We start from the raw sequence: 27,414 nt of genomic DNA on the forward strand, positions 1-27,414 counted from the left end.
CTCCTCCCCGGTTCTCCGCACTCTTACCTCCTCAAGGGTTCCTGAAATGGGAAAACTTGTTTCTCTCCCCTCTATAGACCTCGCAGAGACCCAAGCGAGGGAGTCTGTCCTGCCTGCCAAATGCCGTCCCCATTCCGGAGTGCAGTTTGTCTCAATATGACGGAGCCATTTGCCTCCATCACCTTTCTTGTCCCTTTGGGGAGATGCTGGGGGCGCACAGCACTGTTGAAATGAACAGCCAGAGCAGCACAAGGCAGGACTGGGAGAAGCTGTGTTGAACTCACTGACGGAATCCCAAAGAAGTGTCCACCACCCTCTCCGTTCTTTCAGGAACCCTTAAAATCAACAGAAGTGCCGGTACTGAGGGAGCGGGGGGCTCAATCCACAAAGAAACCCAATGAGACGTCTATAAACCTGACACCAGACACAGAAATATGTTACTGCTAGTCTTGCTAGGGTTCAGAAGAGATTCATTCATTTATTGCTGGATTTGCAAGGCCTGAGAAGCGAGAATGAGGATTCATAGGGTGGGAGTCAGGGTTGGGATGGGGAAATAAGAGACTGGAGACCTGCGAAGCTTATGGAGCCAGGGAAAAGGCTGCTGCTGGCAAAGACAAACGGCTTATCATGGTTTTGGCTGCTGTGAGGCTGCTAAGGCTCGGGCTAAGGTGAGGAAGGATCAGAGAGCTTAACTTGAGCGGGACCTGCAGCACTAGGAAGGTCTGGGCCAAGGGGAGCGAATGTCCTGCTATCAGTCTTTCATCTCTGGCCTAACGCAAAACCGGGGTTAGGATTCAGAAGCAGATAGGCCTAACAGATAGGCTTAGGTTTATGCCCGGATCCTACACGGTCCATTAAGGCAGGCTGACGGCTGTAGCTCGCACAAGGGGCGGATCGGGGAGTTCTGTGGGCAGTAGGTTTGAAGGAAAACAAAGAGCTTTATCCAGCTCTTCAGAAGCCTGCTCGGCCCTGAGAAATACAAGTCTTTTGAGGCAGAAGTTAATTAACGAGTAAGATGTTTTGGCCAGCAATGGTTAAGCCAAGAACTCTCCAGATCTACCTCCTTCCAGAGATCAGCATAAACTGAAATCAACGTTTCACTGATACAACACTCAATTTAAATCAAAAGAAAAGGTGAGGGGGACTTTGAGCAGAAGCTACATAACAGAAAACTGATGATTTCCTGGCTTTTAGCAGGCAATTTTCCACTCTCTTGAGTTTGGTCTGGGACCTGACAGGCCAAAACAACAACTAATTGGAAGAAGAATGTCCTGTCAACACAGGAAAGATCCTGCCAAGCCAAGTGCTGTGGTTGGTGAGGGATGGGAGCCATTCCCATAGCCAACATCCCACCAGAAAGCCACAAGGATGCTGCACCAGCAGCACGTTCAAACATCCAGACTTCTATGCAGTAATCAGGGGGAAGAGAGTTTTCCAGACCAAGGAAAGATTTAACCTTGGGCTTGCCTAAGAGGATGAGTTACAGCCACAGACAACTGCAATTATCTAGCTAGGGCTTTTCTGGCAGGGAATCCCTTCCTTTCCACCCTGTTCTTTGCAGAGACCTCAGGACTCTGGAATCAGCTCTTTCCAGCAAGAACTCTGGACAGTTTTGGGTGATCAGCTCTGATCAGTGTCACAGGTACCTCTACAGCACCAACGTGTTCGTGATCAGGTCTCTCCCTGTCACTTTGCAAGAAGACCAGCATTGCTGTGCATTCTCAGCTGTATTTCTTGTTTTCCAGCTGTATTTCTTGCTTTCCTCTCCTAGAACGCCCTCCAGGGCAGTCTTATCTTCCTGCCTAGATTTCTGCCATTAGCTGCTCAACATCTCTTTCTTGGAAATAGTCTGAGGCTGATTGAAGGTGAAATGAATTGCTTCGATTGTCCCAGAGTCTCCTTTTGCCTTATATATTGAGAGGAGATTGTTACGCCCTCAAACCTCACAGGTAAAGTGAGCACACAGGCCACAGCAGCCACAGGGCCTCCCAAATTCCCTCGCATCTGGCCACCGGGTAGAACAATGGCCACAAAGGCAGGGAACCGCAGCACATAGAAGCGCCGGCTGCTCTGACTCCCATCCGACAGTTACTGAACGCGCGGCACGGCCGGGAACGAACCACACGAGTAAGAACAAGAGCTCATTGTGTGCGTCTCCCAAGACGCAGACGCTTTTCCCAGCCTCCCGGTCCCTGTGCGGGTCACAGCACTGTCACACCACTGCCCCGAGGGGACTTCACCCACTGTGCCCACCCAGCGTCTCCAGACCCGCGCTGGGGCTGAGCAGCGTTGCTCCTCGAGATGGAAGGTGCCCTCAGGGCATGTTCCCTCCCTCCAGAAAACACCCTGCTATGAACAAAGGCTACAGCTGAGCTGGGAATGCTGGAAGGCAAGAGCCACCGCTGACACCGCAGTGTCCCACAGCGTGGGACAAACAGCAGGGAGAAACCTCAGTCCTCATTTGCACCCTCTTCACAATATATGCGAGGGAGACAATGCTCAAGATTTATCCTCACGCCTTACAATGTGCACAACAGACTAGGCTTTTATCTGTAGATTAAATCTCCAAACAAGAAAACCCTGCGTCCCCGCGAGTCGCCCTCCTATATAAATGACACTGCACCGTGACATCCCAAATATTCCAAACTACAAAAAGAACATCTAAGTTTTCCCTCAAACTATATGGTGAACTTCTCAAGCAGGTTCCACAACCGACTGTGGCCCTCTCGTGGTCACAGCCAGAGAGTGACATCACTCCCTCCTCTCTAGAGGCTCTAGATTTCCTTGGCTTCTCAAGAATACTTGCAACATCAGTCACTATGACATAAATAAATCAGAAGTGCACGCAAAGAGAGGATAAACATTCTTCCATCAAAGATCCTTGTTCTGGCAGATGATGAGGTCAGTGTCTGTGACAAAAGAACGGTGCTAAGGGGAGGAGAGAGTGGGTCATGTACCGAAAACTAATGCAGGACTAAGGCTTTAAAATGAGCTGGGCTGACACAGTAGGAGACGGAGGGAAAGATAAAAGCCTCACAACCACCTTCCGCCTGTCACATTAAAAAGCCTCCAAAAGGTACAATCATCTTGTGCTCTTTCTCACTAATAGTGCATATTTTGAACCCAAAATGGCCAGCACGCATCGCCCTTAGGGCAGGGCCGTATTGACCCACATCATACAGAATTCTGGACAAGAACATATGCCCAGCCCCAGCCCCGTACCTTTTACAGAGAATCCAACGTTCTCCTCATCAGAGTCACTCTCCAGGTCAAAGAGGTCTTTGAATTCCTTCTTATCTTCCTCCTTGCGCTCATCTTGCTTCTTGCGCTTTATTTCTGGGAAGTTCAAGTCTTCAAGCTGGAAAAAACCAAAACCAACAGTAAGGAAAACCTTAATTTGTACTTTTAAACATAAAATGCTGAGCTTAAACACAGGAACTTGGCTTTTGCCGCATTGCCAAGAGCAGTTGGGTCTGCCTGCTGCCAGCCAGGGGAGCGACAGATCTGTGAGGCACTTACAAAGGTGAATGATACATGCAAAGCACCACTGCTCTATTGATCTTTACCTAATAAACTACTTTTGCTAATGGGCCGTCTACTGCTGGTACCGTCGCATGGATAAAAATGCAAGACACGCATGACAGCTCTGGACCGAAAGCCGTGTGAGCTCGGGCAGCCGAGCGCGGGGACGCCAGGCTGTGCTGGTCACCTCAGGAGCACCAGTTTTCCACCGATGCCAAAAGCTGTCACAGCTCTCACTGTCTTTTGGGCTGCAGACTTCAGCGCCGTTAAACAACAAGGCGCTGAAGGTGCTTAAGGTCTGTCTGCATCACAGCTCCCCTGCTTGCTGGCCCTTATGGAGATCAATGGGCCAAGAGCCCTGCTCCTGCGGACAGCCAATATCAATGCCATTAAGTACTTGCCATTGACACCAGCTCGCTGCTCTTTACACCTCTCCGGAGGGGGATTATGGGGAGGATTTACTTGCAAGGGCTCAGGCCAGCCAGGGCAAAGACAATCAGAATGCAAATTAAATCCCAAGTGCTCTCTGAACATCAGCTGCCCGCTGCCGTGCCCGGCTGCGCACCTCCGGGGAAGCACTCATGCATTAGCACGCATTAGCTTGCTTGGAAACATTCGCCCTGCGAGTAATAACTCATTTGCTCTCTCCCACCCGTCAGACCACACCTCGGCACACTCCGCTCCGACCACATCCACTTCAACCCCCCCGTGCGCTTCCCCCAGCGGGAAGAGCAGCAAACACAGTCTATAGAAAGGCAGCTCTCAGCAGAGAGAGAGAGAAGGAGCGAGAGAACGGGGACGGGAAGGGGGGGAAAGACGACGAGAGACATAGAGACACGCATTTGCTCCTGCAGCCAATTCCAGCAATTTCTCCCAGCCTGTTTCGTGGTTATGGTCCCCAGCTGGGCAATATTGATTCTGGGAGCTGAGCACTTATGAGCAATAACCTGTAACACCAGGATGGAAAGTCAGAAGCTGGCCAGAGAAGGGGAGAGGGGAGCAAATCACCAACTACCATTTGCAGGGTCCTAATTTTAAGTCATCCTTCTAGCTGCTCTTTCCCACTCTGAGATGTCTCTCCTTCCACCGGCCCTGCGGAGCCCGGCCGGGCTGTCTCGGTGCTGGGAGGACGTGTGAAAGCAGCACACGACTGGTTCCAAACAGCAGTCGCTGTGTGACAGAGAGCAGATCTGGGAAGCAAAACGCAGCCAGAGCAGCAATCCGGAGTCAATCCGGAGTCACTACCAAAGGGCTGCCCTAATGACACCCTGTGACAATCCCCTTTCCGAGGGTGGTTCTGCTCCAGCAAGCTGGGGCAGGGGAGCTGCTGGGCTGAAAACGTTTTCCTAAGCCCTTACCAGCTCTGGTGGACAAGACAGACTCACGCTTCACTTCTCTCTCCTGTTCTGGCATATAACTTTCTGGAGGGAGATGCTCCAGAAATACTTGTTCAATGAGAGGCTCCAGAAATAAAACACAATGGTCTCAGAAGCTAAAATATCTCGGCAGCCATGCTTCTAACGGTTTTGGGTGACATCAGTACTGGCTGAACTCAAGCTGAGCATATGAAAAACGACCTGGCGTTGGAATCACGCTGAGCTGTGCTACCTCCAGCTTTCTGAGACTCCACGGGAGTGTCTTCGAGACAGCACCTCAAAATAAAGGCACCAGAAAACCCAAGAGTTGCGGAGTGATCGCAAGGCAAAGCAATGAGACTTGTAGTGAGCCACAGCTCAGATACAGCCCATGTTCATCACACAGCAGCAGTAATTAGGTAATTTGGGGGCCAGCCTTTTAATCCCCAACTAGAGGGTTACTATCTACTGAGTCTCACGAAGCCGATTAGTCTACATCCCATTAAAAACCATTGGGAAAAGCAAATGGAATGGGCGGACGGGGTCAGCATTGTTATATAAGGCAAGCTGCAGCTCATAGCGGAGAGCCAGGCTGATTTTTCTTCTGATATTTTTTTCCCCCCAATGGCTGCTAATGGGACATGGATTTTCCCAGCCCTAATGGGCCTCATGGTGTTCGCTCTCCTGCTGGGGCTCACAATGCCGCATCATTAAGCTCGCGGTCCCCACCGAGAGAGACAACAGCCCCATTCACCACGCAAAGATGCCAGGCAGCCACAGGCCTTTCGGAAAGCTCACTCCAAATCTGCCTCTCTCTCCAGTTTATCTGTTCAGCTCACTTTCTCCAAGAGAACACAAGTCCCTGCCACTGCCCTTCAGACTTGCCCTGGTTTCAGAAGTCACCCTCTCGCGCCTTGCTGTAGGAAAGCAATAATGCTCAAGGGTTGCTCTTCTCCACCTCAGCTCATCCTGGACACCCTGAGGAGCTCCAGCTTTCCTCCTCCTTTTAATATGAGACAGGGACTTGTCTGCACTGACACTGATCTCCTCTCATGACAGCTGCTTCTGTCCCAGGGAAGTGTCAGCTCACATCAGCAGGGCCAGTTTGGGCACGACATTAGCCCCACTCACAGTCATCACTTCTTGCTGTTTCGTAACAGAATTTCCTCCTGCAATGGAAATTTCCCAAATTCCCTTTCTGCAAAGGGAATTCTCCTGCTGGGTTTGCACAGAAAACAAGCATGCTTTTTGTTCCCTCTGCACGGCTGCCCCGGGGAATTTCAGCCTCCTGTCCTTATCTCGGGCTGGTATATGATGCTGTGCATTTCTAGGATGTCCCAAGTCTTCTACCATGCTCCAGGACTTGGCTCTGAGCCAAGCATTCTCATGTCCCATCGATTATTTTAATTGTTCCCCTCCCCACACTGGAGACACCAATTATATCTATTTCCTGCTCCCTGGCCAAGTGCCTGGCTCAGCCACTTTCATTGCATTAGCATCGAGACAGCTTTCCTTCAGACTCCTCATGTAAGTCCCACATCACAACCAGCCACCCCCACACGGGTGAAATACGAAATTGCAAACCAGAACACATCTCTGATATTCCCTTTGCTAAGAAGAGAGGCGTCTTTCCCGCCCTGCTGTCTTGCAAAGTTCGGTTTTAGCGTGGCAATCCAGTCATGTTCTGCAGAGCTGGAAAAGAAGCTAAAGGCCTATGTGAGCTCAACCCTTTACTATCAAGAAAGCAACAAAATTTGCAAGAAACTATGTAAAGTGCCCCAAAAAATGTGAGAAGGCCCATGAATGTGGACATGAACACACAGAAATGGAACTGTATGTACAGTCTAAACTTCAACCTGTCCTCTGCTAACCTGGGCAAACGAACAGGCTATGAGCAGAGGACACAGACGTTGCTCCTCGGGATCCCAGTACGACAGGTCTGAGGACACTCATCTTCTACCCAAGAACATCCAGCCAATGCACTCACACAGCTCAAGCCCGTTCCAGCTCACACCAGCAGAGCTGGTTTTGATGAGCCACCAGTAAGTATTTCATCCTTACTCTTTCTTTGCCGCTGATTTCCAGCTGTATCTCCTTCTCTCTTAGCTTCTTCCACTGAGTATAATACTTGCTCAGAGGTGTCCCCTCCTCTTTGACTTGCTTCTCCCATTGTTCCTGCGGAGAGAGGGGGTGCAAATTTAAGAAGTGTTTTCAAAGCAGTTTTCCAGTACAGCTTTGGCAAACGCAGGGAGTCAGAAGCAGAGGTTGAGACCCTTTCCCAAACCACCTTTTTTCCAGCTTCTGGGTAGGAAATTGGCACCCATGACTAAGAACATCAGCAGGACTAAGTGTGAATTCAGGCACAATCACTTAAGCGACTGTTGAGTGAGCAGTAGTGTGACTGACAACTCTCCTTAGGCAAAGCAATGCCTGGGCACTACAAGATCAAACAAATGCAAAAAGATAAAACGGGCAGGTTGACCAATGCGACAGCTTGGTCATGCAACACCAAAGCACAGGATACCAACAGCAACGAAGAGCAGCATAAGGTCCTCATAAAGGAGCACTATATGGTGGGGCATAAGATGATTTAGCTTATGGGAGATCACCACATTTTCTCAGCATGGTGGCCTGAATTGTGGGTTCCAGATTCCTATTTTTCCTTTCCAGAAGAGGCCTGATTCCTGCTATTCTACAGCCAAGTGTTTATTTTTGAAACAAACATTCCCCTGCGGGTCTGGGACTCATCCCAATCTCGAGAGAGCAGAGCATAAAGCAGCGCCGAGCCTGTTTCCACTGTCCAAGCAGGGAGAATAAGGAGATACAACCACCGTAAATGGTGGGAAGCAAATTTGATGCTTAAAGTTCTTTTACGCTTCAGTTATTTGGCACGTTAGTGCTGAAAGGGGGGTGGCGGTGTGTCGTATTAAAATACATTCTTCTTAACCCGCCAACGTGCCTTTAACTTAAAACCCACACAGAACTGCACCTGATTACTGAATTACCACAATGCCCAGAGGCTTTGCATTACCCCACAGTAAAAAGTCAATCTAAGGTAAGCAGAAAGACAGAAGGAAGAAGGGGACGAGCAAACCAAGCAAAGGTTCATATAGATACGCTCAAAGGTTAATAAAGATCCAAAAAGAGTATCCTGACAACAAACCCAGAGTTTTGCACGGCAGCTGTGTGTACACAACACTCCTGCTTCAGGGTGGGAACAAAGGGCCAGACCATCTTCACAGCAGAAAACACAGCAACGGCTCAAATGTCCTTCAACAGACCCCAAATCAACTGCAGAGCCCCAAAACTGGGGAGCTGCGGTGTGCTGGCTGCAACCCGTGAGCCAGGGCGCGAGAAGTTTGTTTAAAGAGCAGCACAGGAGCAAAAAAACAAATAGAGCAAGTCTCTGCAATGGACAGCAGTGCAGAGCTCCCAGCCTACACAGCCGAGCAAGTACTTGGTGTGTATTGTGAAGTGAAACACATCAGTCTGTGCCAGCTCCTGATTTGGCCCATCACTAAGTGGAGATGATCTGTGGTTTCTGCAGCTGGCACCGGGAGCTGAACTTCGGCAATTAAACGGCGACCAGCTTGTGTCACCTGCGCTCTCATGGCGCGGAATCTATTTACGCATCCTTCAGCAGGCGCTATCAATACTGCATCAAGCCAAACAGCCCCTTTTTCTGGTAAGCGCGGGTCCCAGGCTCACAAGCCCCACAGGACTGTTCGTAACACGGCCCCGGGTCTGGAGCCTGCGGCCGCTCCCGGGTCTCATCGGACGGAAAGGACGGCTGATGTACCGCCGGCTCCAGCGGCACTCGCCAGCGCAGACGCCAGCCAGCAGACAGAACAGCTTTACTGTCGATCCGACCCACCGCTACGGCGAGAGGAGCCATTCCCCAGGACTGCAAACTCACCCCGTCTATAAATCAGGCTCCCATCAGGCTGCCAGCTGCAATCAGGCCATTTCTTGATGCTGCTTGGTATGGGCAGCTTCTGAGGAACACTCTTCTTACAGAGGGTAAAAGTCTATTTGTTCTGACTGATACAGCTCTTTTTGGTTTAAAGTGTGCTGGAATCCACAGATAAAAAAGGACAGTTTGAACACTCCCATCTTTCTAGTCAGAACACCTCAACAGGAATTTTGAGAGGGGATGCCATCACACCCGTTTAACCATTCGCAATTCTCTTATTATTACTTTTGCATCACTGTGCTGCGGGTCCTGGTGCCCTCTTTTCCTTCCATGCATTTTCCTATGCCAATCCAGGGCCCACAACAGTGCAGATAAACCTAAAATCAGAGCCGCACATTATGCATCTGGATTCAACTTCAGCTGCAGGCTCCACTTTTTTTTGCTTCTCCCCACAAAATCCTTAATTAGTATAGTAACCTGTTAGCATTATACTCTCAAAAAAGCACTGACTCTCAAATGTTAACCTGCTTCTTACCATAAAAAATCAGAGTTAAGTTCTCAATCTTAAAATAATGTGGAAGGAGTCAGGCTGAACACATCTGGTGTGCCTAACGCTCCATACCGCAGCTCCTGGGAAGCAAGGAGGATGATCCCCACAATCCTTCCACATTAAGTTAAACGTTGTACCACCACACACCCTCTGCAGCACTAAGTTCAATTCCCAGGCTGTTTCTCCTTTAAAATTATAGAATACAGACCCTTAGGTAAAATGCAGTTCTCTAAAGCACGCCCACTACTCAGCAGAGCAGACCCGATCACATTCACCATCTTTATTCCCCTCATTTAAACCTATTTCTCTGTCATTCCCCCCATGAAAGCTGCATTTCGGCATTTTGCGTGGAAGAATTAGCTCAGAATCTGGGCTCTGCTCCCTACAGTGGAGGCAAAAATGCATGGATGTGCATACCAGCGAGCATTTGCTTTCAATTGCTCTTGCTGGCAAGGGGGACACCCAAATACTTGCCCTCCCCTTCCCTTTTCTGGCGGTGTTTGCTCACAAGAAGTGCCAATGCCCCACGTGTCTCAGAGACAGCCTGGCAAACTCAACCCAGACTTTGAGGGACACTCCAAATCATTCCGGGAAGCCCAGTCTCTGTGGGAGTTCTGGCCCTTCTTGGGAATCTACACCATCTGCTCGCAAAGGAGCAGGGGGAAAACACAGGCATCCCTGGCACACAACCTGTCCTCGCAGACAGAAGACAAGCCACTGCAGATCTTCCACCCTGCAGAAGCACCGAGTGAGCTTTTTCCTTTGCTCCCCATTAGATACCACATGAACCAAAGGAAGAGAAAGGCTCCCTTCTCCCATAGGACAACACAGTGCAAAAGTACAGGTTGCACAGGCATCCTCCCCAAGCAGCACTTCACACCGTTGCTCTGTCCCCTCAAATGGTGCAAATACCACACTTACAGAGGTGGCAGAATCCTCTCTATGACTTTAGGCACGAACTGGCACCTACACATCAGGAATGATGATGAAAACAAAGAAACTTCTCAGCAAAGGAGATGCCCCAGCAAAGCAACGCACTTCCATGCACGTGGGTGTCATAAATAATAGAAGGATGCCATTTACAGACTGTTTGCTCCACGCGGCTCTTGGCTGCAGAGTCTTGCCGGCTCCAGCACCAGAGCCCTGCCGAGTCCAGTTCTTTGTGAACATCTGTCCCACCCCACGCGCTCCCGTTTCCATGGTCTCCTTGTCCCTCCTCCCTCTGCCACCCGCTCAACCCCAGCAGCCGGAGTCTGTCTGTCTTTCCAGGAAGCCCAAATGGAAGCAGCAGACTCACCACAGACTCCCTGCTGGCCACGCCGAAGGCCGCTTTCTGACGCCTGCTGGCAATGTAGGCAGAATTTTCCTGCAGTTTCTCCAGGAGCTGCCGGATAGGCTTGCAGTAGTTGGCAATCTTGCATTCCTTCAGGAAAGATTTTAGCTGGGAGGAGGAAAAGAGGAGGAAGAATGAAAGCAATGTAATAGTTTCCATAAACAGATCCCATCAGCAAAAAAAAACATTTGCCACCCCAGTGACAGCCAGTACTGGGCACCTTTTCCCTTCAATTCATAACGTACTCCAGCGTATCACCTGTATTCAGCCCTGGGGGTCCTGTCACCTTTCAAGATTACATATTGGCTCGATCTCACATGCCAAGTTGGTGGGTATTAAGTGTTAATCAAGAGGTGATGGTCACACCGAGCCCCTCTCTGTCTGGACACTGCTCTCCCGATGGGTATATTGCTGCAGGATCTGCTATACACATGGAGAATGCCCCCCGCTACGGAGCAGCAGGGGCTTCTCTTGTCCCTTTATCCCCAGCGTACACCCACCTGCCATCACACATCCAACTCAGAAAAACGGGAGTTACAATGAACCTCTCCCCCTTTCCACAAAGCAAACAGTCCATCAAACAAGTACAAAGGAACCATCAACAGAACTATTATTCTGCTGGTGAAGCCTGTCCTACCCTCAGCCCCCATCTAAAATATTTATTTTTTATAGGTGTTGCATATTTATCTCCACTGAGACACGCATTTGTCATTCGATTTATCTCACTTGATCCCCACAGCTGCAGCCCCAGATCCATTTCATCCGCTGCCACATACATTATCATTTTTCTTTCGTTGCAGAAGTGTCACCAGAAACCCTGCAAAATCTCGGGCTCTATCTGTGCAGTTTGGTGCTGTGTGTTCGCTCTCGCAGCCATATGCTTCATTTCTGCTTCCCCCTCCTCTCTCCTACCCCTGCAATCCCTCACAGTCCCACCACTATCTGCCACAGATATTAACAAAATGTAATGAGATCTCAGTCCTGTGTTAAGGGTAAGGGAACAACCAAGAAGATAGAAGAGAGCAAGGGAATGTGTATATGCCTTTTTCCACTCTGCCAAATACAACAGCCATACCTTTCCAGAATAAAAGCAATCACAACATGTGTATGTATGTGTAATTAACATCTCACGTCGGTTCCCAGCTAAGCAGCTCTGTGATTAGCGGGATTGATTCTGTCGAACTGCCAGCCTTAAATGCCAGTGGTTTCTACCAGCAGAGACCACAGCAACAACCCAGCTCCTCTTCCTGTAAACGACGCAGGGAACTATAAATGATCTGAAGCAGCCACGTGTGTGTCCACGGAACCCAAATCAAGCCCAATCCCCCACTCACAAAAAGTAGAGGGAATGTTGAGCTTGGGACAGAGAGAATGGCAGGAGCGGCTGCTGGCAAGGCCAACCAGAACCTCCTGTCCATGTCCTCCAGGTCCATCTGCAAGTCGTGCACAGATCATGGCATCTCCCGCCTCCGACCCAGCAGAACCTTCCCCTTACCGACCCCTGCCCAGTTTTTCCCTTTCACATCCCAGCTCTGCCCTGTGATGCCCGTCAGGGCTCTCGAGGAGGGCAGAGACAGCGTCTTCAAGCATCCAGACACGCAGTCTCTGCTCTCTGAGCTCCTCACCAGCCTATTTTTCCATCGACCACCATGGGGTCCTCCTAAAGCCTTTGAACCATCTCCGTCCCTCCGGGCTCTCCTTTCCTCCTTCCCTTTGATCTGCCCAGGCGCTTCCTGCCTTCCGGGCAAGGAGGTTCCAAAGTTCAGCTGGAAGGCAGCTCAGCCCAGCTTCTCCCAAAGCCGCTGACCAGAGAGGAGGAACGCAAGCCCCGCCAGCTGGAACGCAGCCCCTGCGACACGGCACCGAGAGAAGCGTGAGCTCATCGGGGAGGAAGAATCAGGACAGATGGATTTTTACAGTTAACTGGAACTGTTCCAGGAGAAAAGCCTCCTCCCCCCACACACGCTTTCCCGAAGACTCTGAGATTTTGGGAAGCTAACCTCAGCACCCCAGCCCAGCAGACGCCACGAGGCTGTGGTTCGTGGCAGCCAAATAGGAATCCGATAGCATTAATTCTCTGCAGAAACACAGGCTGGTCCCAGGGTGTCTTTGGAAGCCACAGGGCTCTCGGTGCCAGCGTCAGCCGTTTTTCATTCCAGCTAGAACATCGGCTCCGACAGCTCCGATGCTCTCAACAGCTGCTGGCTGAGAGGAAAGGGTTTTGTTCGCTGCTGACAAGTGAGAAGCACGCGAAGCGAGAGCAAGCACAGGAGCTGCTCTCCTCGCACAGAGAGCGCCTGTCAGCTCACATTAGCCAAAGCAGCGTGTTGCCAGCCAGGAACGACCTGTGCCAGGCTGCAGGGACCAGCCAAGAGCCGTGCGCCTGGCAGATGCCAGCCTCTTCCACCCAGCAGAAACAAGATTTACCTCCCCAGCAGCCTGTGAATCCCTATGGAGACACTGCTCCCACCTCAAGCAGAGGCATCATAGCAACGAGGTCTGCAGACACAGGGTCTCACGGCAGACAAACAAAGCAAAGCAGAGGTTATGTCCCCACAGAGGATACAACCAATTCGTTTGACACCTGCCACTCAGGAGTTAAAAATAGAGAGCACTGAGAGGGAACAAGTTCCAGCACGTTTGCACCGAGCAGTCTTACTGTTCACAGCAGAGAGGTCACTGCTCACTCAAAACCGAAGCCACCCAGCTATCACCTTACTAGGGAGGGATTACGCAGGGTTTTATTGAGGACAATGAAGTATGCAAACATGAAGAACACCCTGCACCGTGGAATGCCACGGGAGAGGCAAAGGAGAGCACTTTGCAGCACTGCTGTTAGGTGCAGCAAGGAGGGGGGACGGAGATGGGAACTGTTCTGTTTTGTACACAGGAACCTGGGGAGAAAGTGCCCCAGTTGACAGAGACACTGAAAGGAGGGAAGATTGCCATCTTGTGGAGAGCACATGCGAGAGGCCGTAAGGCAAGGAAAAGTATGGGCTCAGAGCACAGGTACCGCTCTCAGACAACACAGAAGTTCAGAAAACTGAACTACCCAGCTCGCATCTGCATTCACTAGACAAAACCATCTCTCCAGCACTGTTGCAGCCCTCCGTTCCACTTTGTCTCCCAAAAGAGTGGCCGACTCCACAGCCACTTTCACCTCCTTCAGACTCCTTATTAGATACAATGCCTCTGTTCCTCCCCAAGAGCTCCCCAAAACGCAAAGAAAAACTATAGTTAAGGTAAATGGTTCCCCCTCTCACATTGTGAGGACCATCTTCAGTTCACTGTCAGCTTAAACGACTTTATCTCACTCTGTGCACATTCATGGCGTGATGGAGAAGCGTCTGACACCTTACCTGAATGACAGTGGGGAGAACCAGCTCTGGGAATCCAATGCTGTACGCTTGGCCATGGAGATACTCAAGCATCAGGTCATAGAGCTGCTCGATGAGTCCATCCTGGAGAGGGGAAGCAGAAATAGAGATATCAGAGAGGAATTAAACCCTACAGCACCCGGACTGGGAAATTAATCTCCAGTCTTAATGGGACACGAACACAAAACATACTACTAGGGCAACTGTGCTCTTTAAAGAGAAGCTGTGTGCTGCTGGGGTTCCACTTACTCGGAAGGCCTTCTCCTGCAGGTTGGCATTGGAAAGCTTCAAGATCACTGCGAAGTTTATAGGCTTAGCACTTATACGTCCCGGCCTCTTGTTGAAATCCACTTGTTGGAAAATCTGCAACAGAAAAAAACTGAGTGCAAATACGATCACACCACAAAACAAAACAGATACCAAATGCCTCAAGTAAGATCACACAGTTGGTGGCAGAGCTAAGATGATGATGCAGAAATTCTAATTGCTGCTTGCCTGTTCTGATCACTGCCCACCGTTTTCTTCAATACCCCAGCAAAAGACAGGGAGCAAACATCACTTTGGATCCAGCTTTAGAGACCTGAGTGTGAGAGATGCTAGAGATGTGCATGGTAAAACAAAACCAACACAAGCAACAGCACAAGAAACCGGAGGTTTGCTCCTCAGACCCACACTCCTAACGGTCAGAAAGATCGTACTACAAAGCTTGAGTGTGTTTTGGAGCTGTCCCTTACGGCAAGATGCTTTTCAACAGCAAAGCTAAATGTTGCTTACACCACATCCATTACTCTTTAATTTGCATTGAAATAATTGTCCTAGGAAGCACAGACCAGTAGGTGCTTTTCACAAACACCCTTTGCCAGGCAAGGTTTCTATTCTAACACATCTGCCATTGGTATTCCTTTTATCCGTTATAACTGGACAGCCTTTGAATAAGTGCATCTTTATTCTCCATGGACACTTTTCATTTTATAGCAAAGGACATGGAGAAAAACTGTCCCCTTCCTAGAATGTGAGAGGAAACCATGCACCATGCTCATCAAAATGATGAGCACACACAAGCACCAGGGCACAGCTGGATGCCCAGCAGACTGGTACAGAATGTCAAAAGACAGACCTGCACCTTTACTCTTGTTTTTCAGAGCCTGTTTAATGATAATGGGTGAGGAAAGGAGTATTTCTGAAACACAAGGTATGAAGCTTACATAGAAGAAAGAAAACGGAGAGGAAGTTTATGTATGTGTGTATGACTGGCTCTCCAGAGTGGCATCTCAAGTTTGGTTTTAATTAAGAAGAATCATTATTGCCTTAAAACCTAACAAACTGTAATCAAACCAAGAACCAGAAAAGCCTTTTCCCCAATGAGTACAATACTCCAGTAAGACTGTGCGCTGTGCTGCTCCTCCTCTGAAGATGTGACACAGGAAGGTGCAAAAGGTTCCTAAAATGAGCAGCAATATAAAAACGCCCTTTCCCGGCCTGGCATGGGCAGATCTCAAGAGAAAGACCATAAGAGCTGCAGAAACTCTTGATCGGGGGCAGGTTCCCAGAGACCCCCATCAGGGGATAACAAGTAGCAAACAAGGGAGGTGTTCACTAGCAATGCATTCTCATTAAAAAAATAAATCAGCCAACAATTGGTAGCCATTTGCATATCTGACGACAACCATTGTGGGGGGGCTGATGAGCATATTCTGCCCACCCATACTTTTGAGCACCTCAAAAGCAGGCTACCGTTCCTTTCCCTGTCCCTAACGCTGTTGAATTGCACTCCTGAGCAGGAAATAATTTCTATTCCCTCTGTGCAGCAGCAACACATCCATCATCGGACCCCAACCAGCCCAGCAATGTGGGGATGCAGCACAATGATTGCCAGAGGTGAGCTGAGGAGGAAAGGGAGGGTGCTGGGTCCCATGGATACCCCCAGGCCAGAAAAGCATGGAGACGACTATTGATTTTTTTACATTTTATTTGTCAATCCAGGTTATTTGGAAGGGAGGGACAAGCTTGGTGGCTTGTGAAAACAAAGAGCCCTAGCCTCGGGAATCGATGCTATAAACCTCGTTATGCACGGTTATTTCTTTGGCCAAAACAGCAGTATTGATCCCTGAGGTCAGACACATTAAAGCAAAAGGCATCAGGCTCGGTGGGATCCTGAGATGCTGGTGGGCAAGCAGGGAAATGAAACCCTCCCAGGAGGTGCTAGGGAGCCAGTCAGGACACGTGGGAAGGGAGAAAAATGTGGTTCCCATCTCAAAACTGTGCAGAATGGATCAGCTAACGGCCAGACTGGAGGAGAGGATGACTGATGTCTAGGAATCCTGTGGCAGAGTGGAAGGGCGATAATGAGGGACTAGGGGGCCAGAAAAATGTCAAAAGCCAACCATTTGGCTTAAGTTATAACCACTAGCAGACAGAGGAAGGGACAGGGCAACACAGGCAGGAAGGGCAAGGATTTTTGGCAATTTCAAGCACACAGTTGATTTCCATGTGGCTAGTCGGAAGGATGCTCATATAGACTGTTTATACTGCCAGAGTGCAAAGCAGAGAACCAATTCTGACACCGACAGTGCTCCCACTGTATCGCTCCATCCACCCCCTCATTTCTTTTCCTCGGGTTCTGGCACAAATCTCCTGGCATGTGCTTTGATCCCGCAGCGCTGGCTGCCCCAGGCCAGCTCACAGCAGGGACACGGCGCTTTGCTGGGCCTGCCTGCAGCCTTCCCCAGCCCTGCCAGCCGGGGAAGGGCTGACACAGACTAGTTAAGCTGCTCCGGCAGAGTCTGGTTATTGCCAAGTTCAGAGAAGCTGCCCAACTTTCCACTGAAGCACTCGCAAAACAGTTACGGTTGGAAGGGACCTCTGGAAGTGATGTAGCAGAGTCAACTAGAACAGGTTGCTCAGGGCCATGTCCAGTCAGATTTTGACTGTCTCCAAGGACAGACACTCCACTACTGATCCAGGGAACCTATTCTAGCCTCACCATATAAAATAGTTGTTTGATTTTGTTTTTCCAGTGTTAAAGTGGAACCTCCTGTATTTCACTTTCTACATGTCACCTCTCATCTTGTCATCACCGTTGAGAAAAATCTGGCTTCAATGTCTTTATTCACAGCATGGTTGAGGTTGGGAGAGAGCTCTGGTGGTCGTCTGGTCCAAACTGCCCTGCTGGAGCAGGGACACCTGGAGCCAGCTGTCCAGCACCATGGCTGGGCTGCTTTTGGTTATTTCCAAGGATGGGACTCCACAACCTGCTTGTGCAACCTGGGGCAGTGTTCAGTGACCCTCAGTTAAAAAAAAGACGTTTTCTCATGTTCAGACAGACCCTCCTGTGTTTCAGTTTGTGCCCATTGCACCCCGTCCTGTCATGGGACACCATGCAGAGAGCCTGGCTCCATCTTCTATGTTCCCTCTCATGGTAGGAGTCTGTTAGATTGGTCAGACATGATTTCACTCAAACGACAGGCTGTGATCCAGAATTTAAGAGCTGCAATATAGCGGTGAAGGGAGGAGAACAAGGAAAAGGAAAGATGTGTCTTCAGTTGGTGCAGTGGTTCAGTTTAGTCTATTTAAAGTCCCAGTGTAAAAGAGTCTATGTCTTGTAGAAAACTAATTTCAGATCTGTACTTCAATGTATGACAATGTCCAGCATTATCAATTCTCCAGCTACACTCTTCATAGCAGCCAATTTCCTCCAACACAATCCACTGCCCACTCCTGTGTATGTTGCATTTGAAGCCCCTGGGGACATTCTCTGAAGCAAGCTGCACATCCAAAACAAGACTCAAATTGAAAAACTCGTGCCTTCCAAAGCACACCTCCTCTCCCATCCCTCCACAGGGGAAGCCAACTGTAAATTGGCATGCAAAGTCCGCCTGTGGGGAGATTTCCACCTTGTTTATCTACACCTGCCTTCCAGCAGATGAGCCACCAATTTCCCTGCTGCAGAAACTGGTGCCTGTCATACAATAATTGAAGTGACGAAAAAAAAAGGTGCCTGGGATCTCACAGGCCATTCAAGGGGAGTCACAATACAAAAATAAAACCTGCCTGCTTTACACTCTCTCCCAAGCCACCTCCTCTTATCTAAGATGTAATTTTAGCAAGCTGCTGCTTCTGCTCCATCCTGGAAAGCAGAGTCAGAAAGGAAACAGCACTGGATGCCCACGCTGGGGAGCATCAGCTCTTGTCAGGATGCATCAAGCAGCCAGCCCTCACTGCTGCTGGCAGGGGCTTGGGGAATTCCTGCGCCTACAGAATCGCACAAATGTTCAACCTGCCGTCTCTTGAAAGTGCAGAAGCAACAGGGCTGGGAAGAGAGGTAGCAAGGGTTGGATTTCCTTGATGGAGAGGGGGAAGGGAAACACAGAGTAACACAGTCGCTTCTTACACAAGAAGCCCTACAGAGTCTACGCTCTAAGGCCACGCAAAACCCTCTCCAAGAAGTGCACAAAACAGGGTCACAAACATCACAGCCTTTCTTTTACTACACTTGGATTCAGCTGCAGTGACAGAGCAGCCTTTCCGAGCACACCTTACCCTGGGAAGGCTTCATTCTGCTCCCCTGATCCCGGTCACGTCCCCCAAGTCTACTCTTGCTTAGTAACACCACACTGATCAGATCCCGCAATCTCATCACAGTTTGGATAATGGGCTTAAAATGGGTTTTGTTTCATGACATGTGTGGCATGGGACTAATGTCTGTTGACTAAGTCACTGCTGAATATGTGAGCTGGGAGAAACAGGCTCGTAGTTAAAGCACTCGGCTGAGCGTCAGAATGCAGATTCTCCTCCCAGCATCACCACAGCCACCTTGGGACTCCAGGCAGGTCACCTCCCCTCTGGGTGCTAAAGCTTCCCAACATCTCATCTGCACAGCTGGAATACATCGACCTGAAAACAGCTTGTGGAGACACACTAAGGGTTCTAAGAGTGTTCAGATACCTTGTAAATGAGAGGAGGGGGGAGCTGGGAAGAGATGGAAGTACAAAGGGAATAGCCCCAAGCGCTCTTGAGAACCCCACAGAATTTTTGAGGGATCCCTTGCAGGAGATAGGCAGGAAGACAGGCAAGGCTGACAACTGCAGAGAGATCTGGGAGTTTAACATCATGCCAGTCACCTTGGGTTATAGACGTTAAAGCAAAATAATTGTTAATGTAATGTGAAAGAGTATGCAAGCAACACACATGCACACATTTCCCCTGCCCCCAACTCTCTCTTGTCACCAACACCTGGACAAGCTAAGCCGAGCGGAGCCTCACAAACAAACACAGCAGGATCGGATGTGGTCGGGGCTCGTGGAAGGCGGGAGGAAGCTCAGCGTGCGGTGTGGTAACGTCTGGCTGGGGCCCGACACACAGATTACAACCGAGGTGGTGGGGCCAGAATGCAAAGGGGTGGGGGGAAGGCCCTGGGGGGAAGAAAAGCTTTATCTTTCAGAGGACTAAAAAGTAGAGAAACCATCCTCACCACGAGCTCCACGACCCCAGAGTGGAGATGTCTCTATCACTAAATGCAGTTGGCAGAATTTCAAATATGCATGAACAAGAGGAAGGAAGCAGGCGAATGGTAAAGCCACACAGGCCGGGAAGCAGCGGAGGCGGCAGGAGAGCAGGAGGAGATTTATAAACATCGCTGCCTTCCACAGGCTCAGAGGATGTGGTTTGCAAAGGACGTTTACAACAACACAAAACCGCAAAAGCCTTTGCTTCAACAGAACTTGATTAGGAATGAGCCTGGCTGACTCAGGCCATTTATTATATACATCTCCCTCCTCCTCGGTGTCCAGCCTCATGTCGATCTACTGGGGCTTCTGCATTTCTTACACTTCTCCAGAAGTGGTGCAGCCAGATTTCACTGTACTACCTTCTCACAGAAGCAAGGATAGGAAGACCTGTGTGGGGAGGTGTCCAGCATCTGATATGTGGGAAAGCAGGATGGTCTCTTAGCACCAGTACTTCACCGAACATCCTGCATTTTGCCAGGCTGCATTCACAGGTATCTTTTTCCTCAATAAATTCTTAGTTCTTTAAGGGTTTTTTTTCTTTGCTTTTCCTTTGCTAAGATATGAACACATCAGCTAATAGCAACAGCTTGGGGAGTTACCATAACCAGTTGAGCCTCTGAATCTCTTCTCTGGCAAACCCTTCGCCTACTCCAGCTGCATTAGTTACACCACCTAGCAATGTATTTTTGCACCCAGCTGATCTCAGATACCCTCCACAGGCTAATAAAAGTTTAACCCTGTTTACTAACCAAACAATACATTCTGTCTGATGCTGTTTGCCTTTGATTTGAGGGAGTAAGCAAACTGGGCAATCTTGGGAGCTGTTGGTGGGTGCAGTAAGGGAATTTGCTCATTAGGTAGGAGGCAAAAGCCACTGCTGAGTCAGCAGAAACCAACTAACCTCCAGGATAAACGGCAACACTGGGATGAAGGTCCTGGTGTGCTCGGACAACAGCGTAAGTGCACGGATGCAGTGCATGCGCAGAGGGTAGAAACGAGCCGTCGGCACCAGCCTGCAGAGGGAAAAATACAGGATAATAGGCCAGGTGTATACAGACACAGCACCTGCAGCCTTCAGTGACACCTGAGAGCCTTTCTTACTCTACAAAAGACAGTTTAGCATTGTACAGCAAACCAAGCTGCTGAAGCTATCGCACAGCTGGAAATCCAATTCATGTCAAAGCTGTAACCCTAACACACAAATTCCTGCAACCAAAGCAATAGGTTTCCAACTTCTGCCAGGACAAAGTGCTACAAGACAAGAGCTTTGCAGATGAAGTTTATCACTAATGTTGTTTAGTCATGTACAACACTTTCAGCTCTAATGCTCCCAGCACAGGTAAATATGCAAGAAAAAGTGGCAGGAACCAGCAGTAAAATGCCCCTCTAAAGCATCAAGTTTGACCAAGAGCTGTCCCTAAATCACACCAGACCTCATAGTTGAAGATATGGATGTTGCCAGCATTAACAAGGAGATATATACTTTTTTACTCTATTTTTTATTTTTTAAAAAGACACAGTTCCCTGACAACAGGCTCAAGTCTGATAAATTAATCCCTCCCCTCCCCAAAGAGCTTCCTGAGCTATTCAGGGGAGCCAAAAGCTAAAAAACAGCTTGATCAGGCACCATAAATCACCTGCATCTCCCCTGCTCCAAATAGTGAAATAATTATCATTGGATCCATTATAGAAATAAATCTACTTTGCACCCCTGATCTGGCACCACTGGAGATGACGAAAGCCATTCTCAGGAATTAATTGATCGAGGAATAAACCTGTTAAGTGTATAGATTTACTGTAAACCCAGACCATTAATTTTAGAGTGTGCGGCAATGCAACAATCTGCTCAGCTTCCCGATGGCTGGATGCACAGGGAATACAAAACACAGCTGGGTCCAGCTGCCCGGTCACTCCAGGGGGCAGCCGGGGCGTTCAAACTGCCTCACACCCCATCTCAGCAGAGGCTGCTCTCTAATCCTCACTTAACTAGAAGCCAAGGAGGAACTTTATAGCTGAGACTGGCAGCAAGGTAGAAATCCAAGCAAACATGGCCACATTCCACTTTACGGAATGAAGAGAAAAGGGACAACAGAAGCTTCTGCAACATCTCTGCTGCCAAAAAAAAGCAACCATGAACTCAAACAAATGCAAGCACACAGATCAAAAGGAGGAATTTATGGACTATGGAGGCAGACAAAGGCACAAAGCAAAGAAAGGAAGGGGGAAATCACCTCCGCCACGTTCTACCATCTCTACAATACATACAGCACTGCCCCACAGGTCAAACCAACTGCAACCTTTCAATTGCTTGTAAGAACAGCATAGCTCGTTATTACATGGCAATTCCATGAGCAAACTCAGCAATTAGGCTTTCCCAGCATCACAAAAGTCAGAAACCACCAATTCCAGCCCTTCTCCATCCAGTAGCCCAACTTCTCTGGACCACATCTTGAGCACAGGTAACTCCCAGACACACATGGGATCTGCTTCTGAAATATGTATTATTAAAAATAGTTTCAGTGCATTTTATAAGCTGGAAAGCAAGAAGATGAAGCAAGAAAATAAGGCAGCTAATTTGGATTTTAGTAGGCAACTCTCTTCTAGTTATCGTGTTTAATGACTTCTCTAATTCTGCCCTGGTCTCTGCCTAGAGCAAAAAGCCTGTGACGGATGGTGGTTTCTCCCCATTCCTCTCACACAGAGGCCGATCAGGTCCCACAGACAGACAGACACCAGCTCTCAGCCCTTTCTCTGGAGCCAGACGCCACCTCCCGGTACAAAAGGCATTGAGGGAGTCTCCTCCCAGCTCCACCACCTCTGGGATGCACCCAGAGTGCTACACCACAGCAGAGGCAGAAACGGAAGGAGGAATTCCAGATGTTACACAGTTTCTTGATCGCATACACACACCTCTCAAAGCTGGGCAGCCCACAGAAACATCTGCCAGCCTCCTTACCCCCTTTTGATATCCCGGACACTGGTTTGGCTCAGTAAGGAAGCCAATCTATTCCTATTTTCCCCACTCTAGAATCCATCTGTCAGGCTCCCAAATCTTTAAGGCCTTGTCAGACAGCAAGTGTACTTCATGCCAAGCAGCCCGTCCATCACAGACGCTAACAAATTCTATTTGTTGCTCTTGCCGAGACTCACCCGATTCACCTTTCCTTGGCCCCAGAGTGCTGATTTATCTGCCTGGACAGGTAGAAAACCGCCTAGATTCATCCACAGGACAACTAAAGCTCTTCAAGGGCAGTGCATGGGGGCTGGGAAGAGGGATGTATGCATACCCTAATGATCGTTTAAATCTGCTTATCTTCATCACCACTTGGGAGTTTTTCAAGACCAGGCAGGTGGTGTTTTAAAGCAGAGAATCTGGTTAACACAGCTAATGGCACTTCAGAGATCACCAGAGATTCAGAAATTCCCTCAATGCTCATTATTAGCAGCCATTTCAAAGCACGACATTTTCATAAACATAGAAACTGATGGGAAAAGAGAAAGAAATTCTCAGCAGAGACATATTAAATACAATAAATGTGTCATCGCTCTTGAAATACTAACAAATATGCACCAAAAATGCATCTTCTGACTATATTTACAGAGCTAGAGATGAGGACTTGATTCTGTACTTTGGCGACGTTAGGTCCAGAGGAAAGTCAGTAAATCTTTCCTTGCCACTTCATACAATTGGGAGGATAATCTGCCCAGGCTATTCAGACCACAACTTCTCTTGTACAGAGAATTTAACCCAGAAAAGAATTAGCTACATTACAACTTTTTCACCCCCTAAACATACGGGTGCTCACAACACATCTTCGACTGGAACACTTCAATCAAAAGCAGCTCTCAGTCAGCTCCTTACAATGGAAGGTTGAATCCAAATCATGTAACAGTATCAGCCCTTAGTAACTGCTCTGCCACACGAAGCAAAAGAAAAAAAGTATAATCAAAAGAAGCAAAAAAAGTCCTACTTACTTTATACAGCCAATGATGACCTGTGTCAAAGGATAGATCAGGGGCTCCATGACGTCACTGGGATAGATGGTGCTGAGAACACGACACCAGAAATACAGGCAGTGGATATACTGCCAGTTATACACTGACTGGAAGTTCTCCTGCAGAAAAGGGGAAAATATAGGCACAAACTTGAAAATGAGGCATTTGAGAGGAGCTCCCTCTGGTTCCTCTACAGGACTCATTTTACCCAGCATTCTCTAGGAGGACGCTGTGCAGTGTTTAGAGAGGAGTAACTAACATTCTAGCTGTCACTTCAATGCAAGTGGCTGACCCTCATCCAGCAAGTTCAGATCCTGCATTGGCAATATAATGATTTCATACTAGTCAGTGCCTTGAAGGAAATAATGAAAACCACACAGGCTGGTTTTCCTCACAAGTAGGGCTCACTGGAGAAGGATGATTTAATGACCCAGCTCACAGCAGATGGTGGGATGTGGGCGAGCACTAGGAAACCTTTAACTGTTCCGTTTACCCTCAGTCGCTGGGACAGTCCCTGCTCCCTTAAGGACACATTTTTTAAAGAGTTCTGCAGGCCCGTGTATTCCCCAAAACTGCACCAGGAACTCAGCAGATTGCACTTAAAGTGACCCAGCTCCAACTTGTGTTTGTTTCAGATTTCCAAGGGACAGGTCACCTCCATTTTTGCACGGATGAAGCAAGATGCATATGTCCTGAAACAAGGACAGAAACCCTCAGTTGCAGCCACTGGACCAAACCTTGCAGTAGGGACTTAAGCTGGACACAGGTGACTGAGATGTACCAAGCAGCTTTGTTCTCAGCTTCTCTTGCACACAACAGATAAGCAATCTGCTCTTGTAATCACCTTCCATAGCCATCCACTGCTTAATTTAAATCAATTGGCTTATTACTTGGATTTGTACATTTTGGTTGTGGTGTTGTCATTTGAACTTCCCGCAACCCTTCCCAGCTGTGAAATCAAGTGGATTTAGTTCTCGTCTGGACCAGGACTGAGGGTGTAAGAAGACAATGCAATCCAATTAGGGCATAGACAGCCCAGACTTCATTTATCTCTGCTCATTTATCCCCATGTCTGAACAGCCAGGAGATTTAACTGGTCACCAATCCTGCAATGTTTGGTAGCAGCTGAACAATTAATCGATAGGGGTCTGTTTTGCTAAACATGAACAAAGCCAGGATTAGCAATGTGACACAGATTTCCGAGGTCAGACTGGAGGGAGCTGAAATCAGGGCTGCTCCCAAAAGGTCAGAGCAGCTTTTGTTCAACTAAGTCCTTTAAATAGTATGGACTTCACTGGAAAGACGCACACACCAGGGTGGTTCCTAATCTTCTTTACTTCAAGGTTTTGCAACAGAGGCTACAAACAGCAGCTTCACAGAGTGCAAAAAAGAGTGTCCAAGGCAGAAGATCAAAAGTGCATCGCAAACTCTTGCAAAGCTAGGGAGAGAAAAGTGACTCCTGTCCTGCAGTTGTCTCTTCTCCCCTGCCTTACCGAAATTCTAAATTAACACAGGTAACTACAAGGTGATCTGTGAAGCTCCCCAGCCCCTGGCAAAAAACTCCTCAGCATGTTATGAAATAGGTCAGACACAAATCCCGACACTTTAGGGACTCTACCAAAAGCCTGAAGAGACTACCGCCATTTCCCCCTCTCCACCCGTTCCGCACAGGAGGGTACACTCCTTCCACACCGACAGGTTCCTACCTTCTTCTTTATCGTCATTGCACTGCGCAGGTGGATGGCAAGCTGGCGAATATAGATGAAGGCGTGCTGGTAAGAGGTGTGAGTGTCCAGGGCATACATCTCTGTCAGCGTGCGCTGCATGAAGTTGATCATGGGCAGGACGTTGGGAGAGGTGAATCTGGAATTCTTCACAAATGCAATATACATTTGCTGGGCAGGAAAGAGGACAAGACATAACCACATAAACCAGAATGAAAACATTCTTTCACTAACCCTCCCCACCCAGGTATCTCCAAACCAAGGGCCAAGTGTTGTTTTTATGAGACAAGTCACTTCAAAGGAACATGCAGAGCACAGCCAGAACCAGCCTTACCTTGAGCAAGGGACTTAGGTACACGTCTTTCTTGTAGCGGCAGATCTTGTTCAGCACAAGGAAGGCCAGCACTCTCACTGTTTCCTCACCTGTGCTCCACAAATTAATTGCTTGCTGGAACAGAAAATAAAAAGATACAGATAAGTGAAGGGAGAAAGAGGCTCTTTCCCAAATTCTAGTTTCTCAAAGAATGCTATGAAAGATGCATTTGTCTCTAGAGAGTGAACACCACAGTTTGATTTCTGAATTTGTCAATGTTTTTTCCCCTCTGGGCAAACAGGCTGCAATTCTTGAGATACTTCTCATGGTATTTCCAACTTAATTCTAGTTCCCTGGACATTTGCTGTATTCATTCAAAAGACAGAGTAGCAGCAGGGTTTGGAGCCAGAGACAGGATCTGTGTAAGGCAGCACTGAGACGCATCCTTAGTCACTCTAGTACAGACACGATGACAAGCACCCAGTGCATCATAACACCTACACCAGCTAGAGAGGGGTAGGTCAGTCTGTGCAGAGGTCTGGGCTAACACACAGCCCACCACTGACATGGAAGTTCATTAATCTGAGTTTTACATATCTCTTCATTGGATAAAGCAATTATATATTGGTGTCTCCCCTCAACTTCTTGAGAAGCAAATGAATACATTCTGTTGAGAATACAGATTCACTAGGCCACGGCTGGCCCTGTCAGAAAGCATCTGGCACAGGAGGACCACAATCACGGCTGATGCCTCCAGAAACTTGTTACCTTACCTGCACTAATGAACTATGCAGGAAATCAGATTCCAGCTGCAAGGCTGAAAAAGTCTCCTCAAAAATCCCTACTGCAGCAGTAAGCAGAGTGCTACACCTCCAGATCTGAGGTGTACCAGCCTCCCATTGCTGTGTACCAGTCATCTTCATCACCAAAGGGTTCCCAGCCTCATTTAAATGTTGTGTTGCAGCTTTACATTTAAATGTCACCCTGTTGCCCTCTTCTACACCTCCTTTGTTGTTCTTAAGTGCTCAGCAGTTGTGACTAACTTTCTGCAAAAATATTCCACCCCCAGCTCTTGAAAGTGAAATAGTATCACAGACATACACAGACTCAGCACACAGGCAGCAATTACTCCATCTGCGATGAGGAAGCAGACAGCTTCCCCACAACACCTCCGTGTCTCTCTGCATGGGGATTAACAGTAACTACAAACATATGCCCGCTCATCTCAGTGTGAAAGTGCTTATGGCACCTGGAAGGTCTGTAAGAGAAGGAGGAGTCGTTTGCAGAACCGAAAGAAAAGCAAAGGAAGAGGAGTACAAGACACTGGACTGTCATGGGATCCAGCCCAAATACCATGAGGCTCATCTGAAGGGGTAAAGAAAGTACCTCAGATACAAATGACATATCGTAACGTGTCACCTTACCTTGAGAAGCGCACGGCACTGCTTCGGGAAGGACAAAAAATATGGCACTATGGAATTGACATGCTGAAGGACTGCTGCACCAACCGAGGCTTCTGTTAAACAAGACAGGAGCTATGGAGGGAAAAGAAAACACAACCCCATTTAGCATGTAGTCCTCACCACTTCTTCATTTATCATTAAGCATCTATATTTTGCTGTTTCAAAGATTTTCTGTGTTACTAAAGGACTGGAACACCAGCCTTCCCTAGGAAGAAGCTCAAAGAAACGCACAAAAGCTGTATCAGGAAAGGGGCAGACATGGCTGGTTAAATAACTTTCCTGAAAGTACATCAACCTGGCAAATGTGAGCTCAGGCTACTGGACTTGGATAGTTAATGGTCCCTGAACTCACCACATAATA

General features: G+C 48.5%; 1 protein-coding gene across 1 annotated transcript in view; it reads right to left on the reverse strand.

The window, feature by feature from the left end:
• NOC2L (NOC2 like nucleolar associated transcriptional repressor) overlaps positions 1-27,414 on the reverse strand; it is a 36,562-nt gene that overhangs the window by 3,520 nt on the left and 5,628 nt on the right. The window contains exons 8-17 of the mRNA XM_082069981.1: positions 27,015-27,125; positions 25,612-25,725; positions 25,260-25,448; positions 23,533-23,672; positions 20,459-20,570; positions 14,300-14,413; positions 14,033-14,134; positions 10,638-10,781; positions 6,939-7,052; positions 3,223-3,358 (exon numbers count right to left, since the gene is read on the reverse strand). Of these exons, the coding sequence (XP_081926107.1) occupies positions 3,223-3,358; positions 6,939-7,052; positions 10,638-10,781; positions 14,033-14,134; positions 14,300-14,413; positions 20,459-20,570; positions 23,533-23,672; positions 25,260-25,448; positions 25,612-25,725; positions 27,015-27,125 (1,276 nt within the window). The remainder of the gene's footprint in view (positions 1-3,222; positions 3,359-6,938; positions 7,053-10,637; positions 10,782-14,032; positions 14,135-14,299; positions 14,414-20,458; positions 20,571-23,532; positions 23,673-25,259; positions 25,449-25,611; positions 25,726-27,014; positions 27,126-27,414) is intronic.

This window comes from Streptopelia decaocto (assembly GCF_964273445.1).
Source record: "Streptopelia decaocto genome assembly, chromosome: 20".
Classification (NCBI taxonomy): domain Eukaryota; kingdom Metazoa; phylum Chordata; class Aves; order Columbiformes; family Columbidae; genus Streptopelia; species Streptopelia decaocto.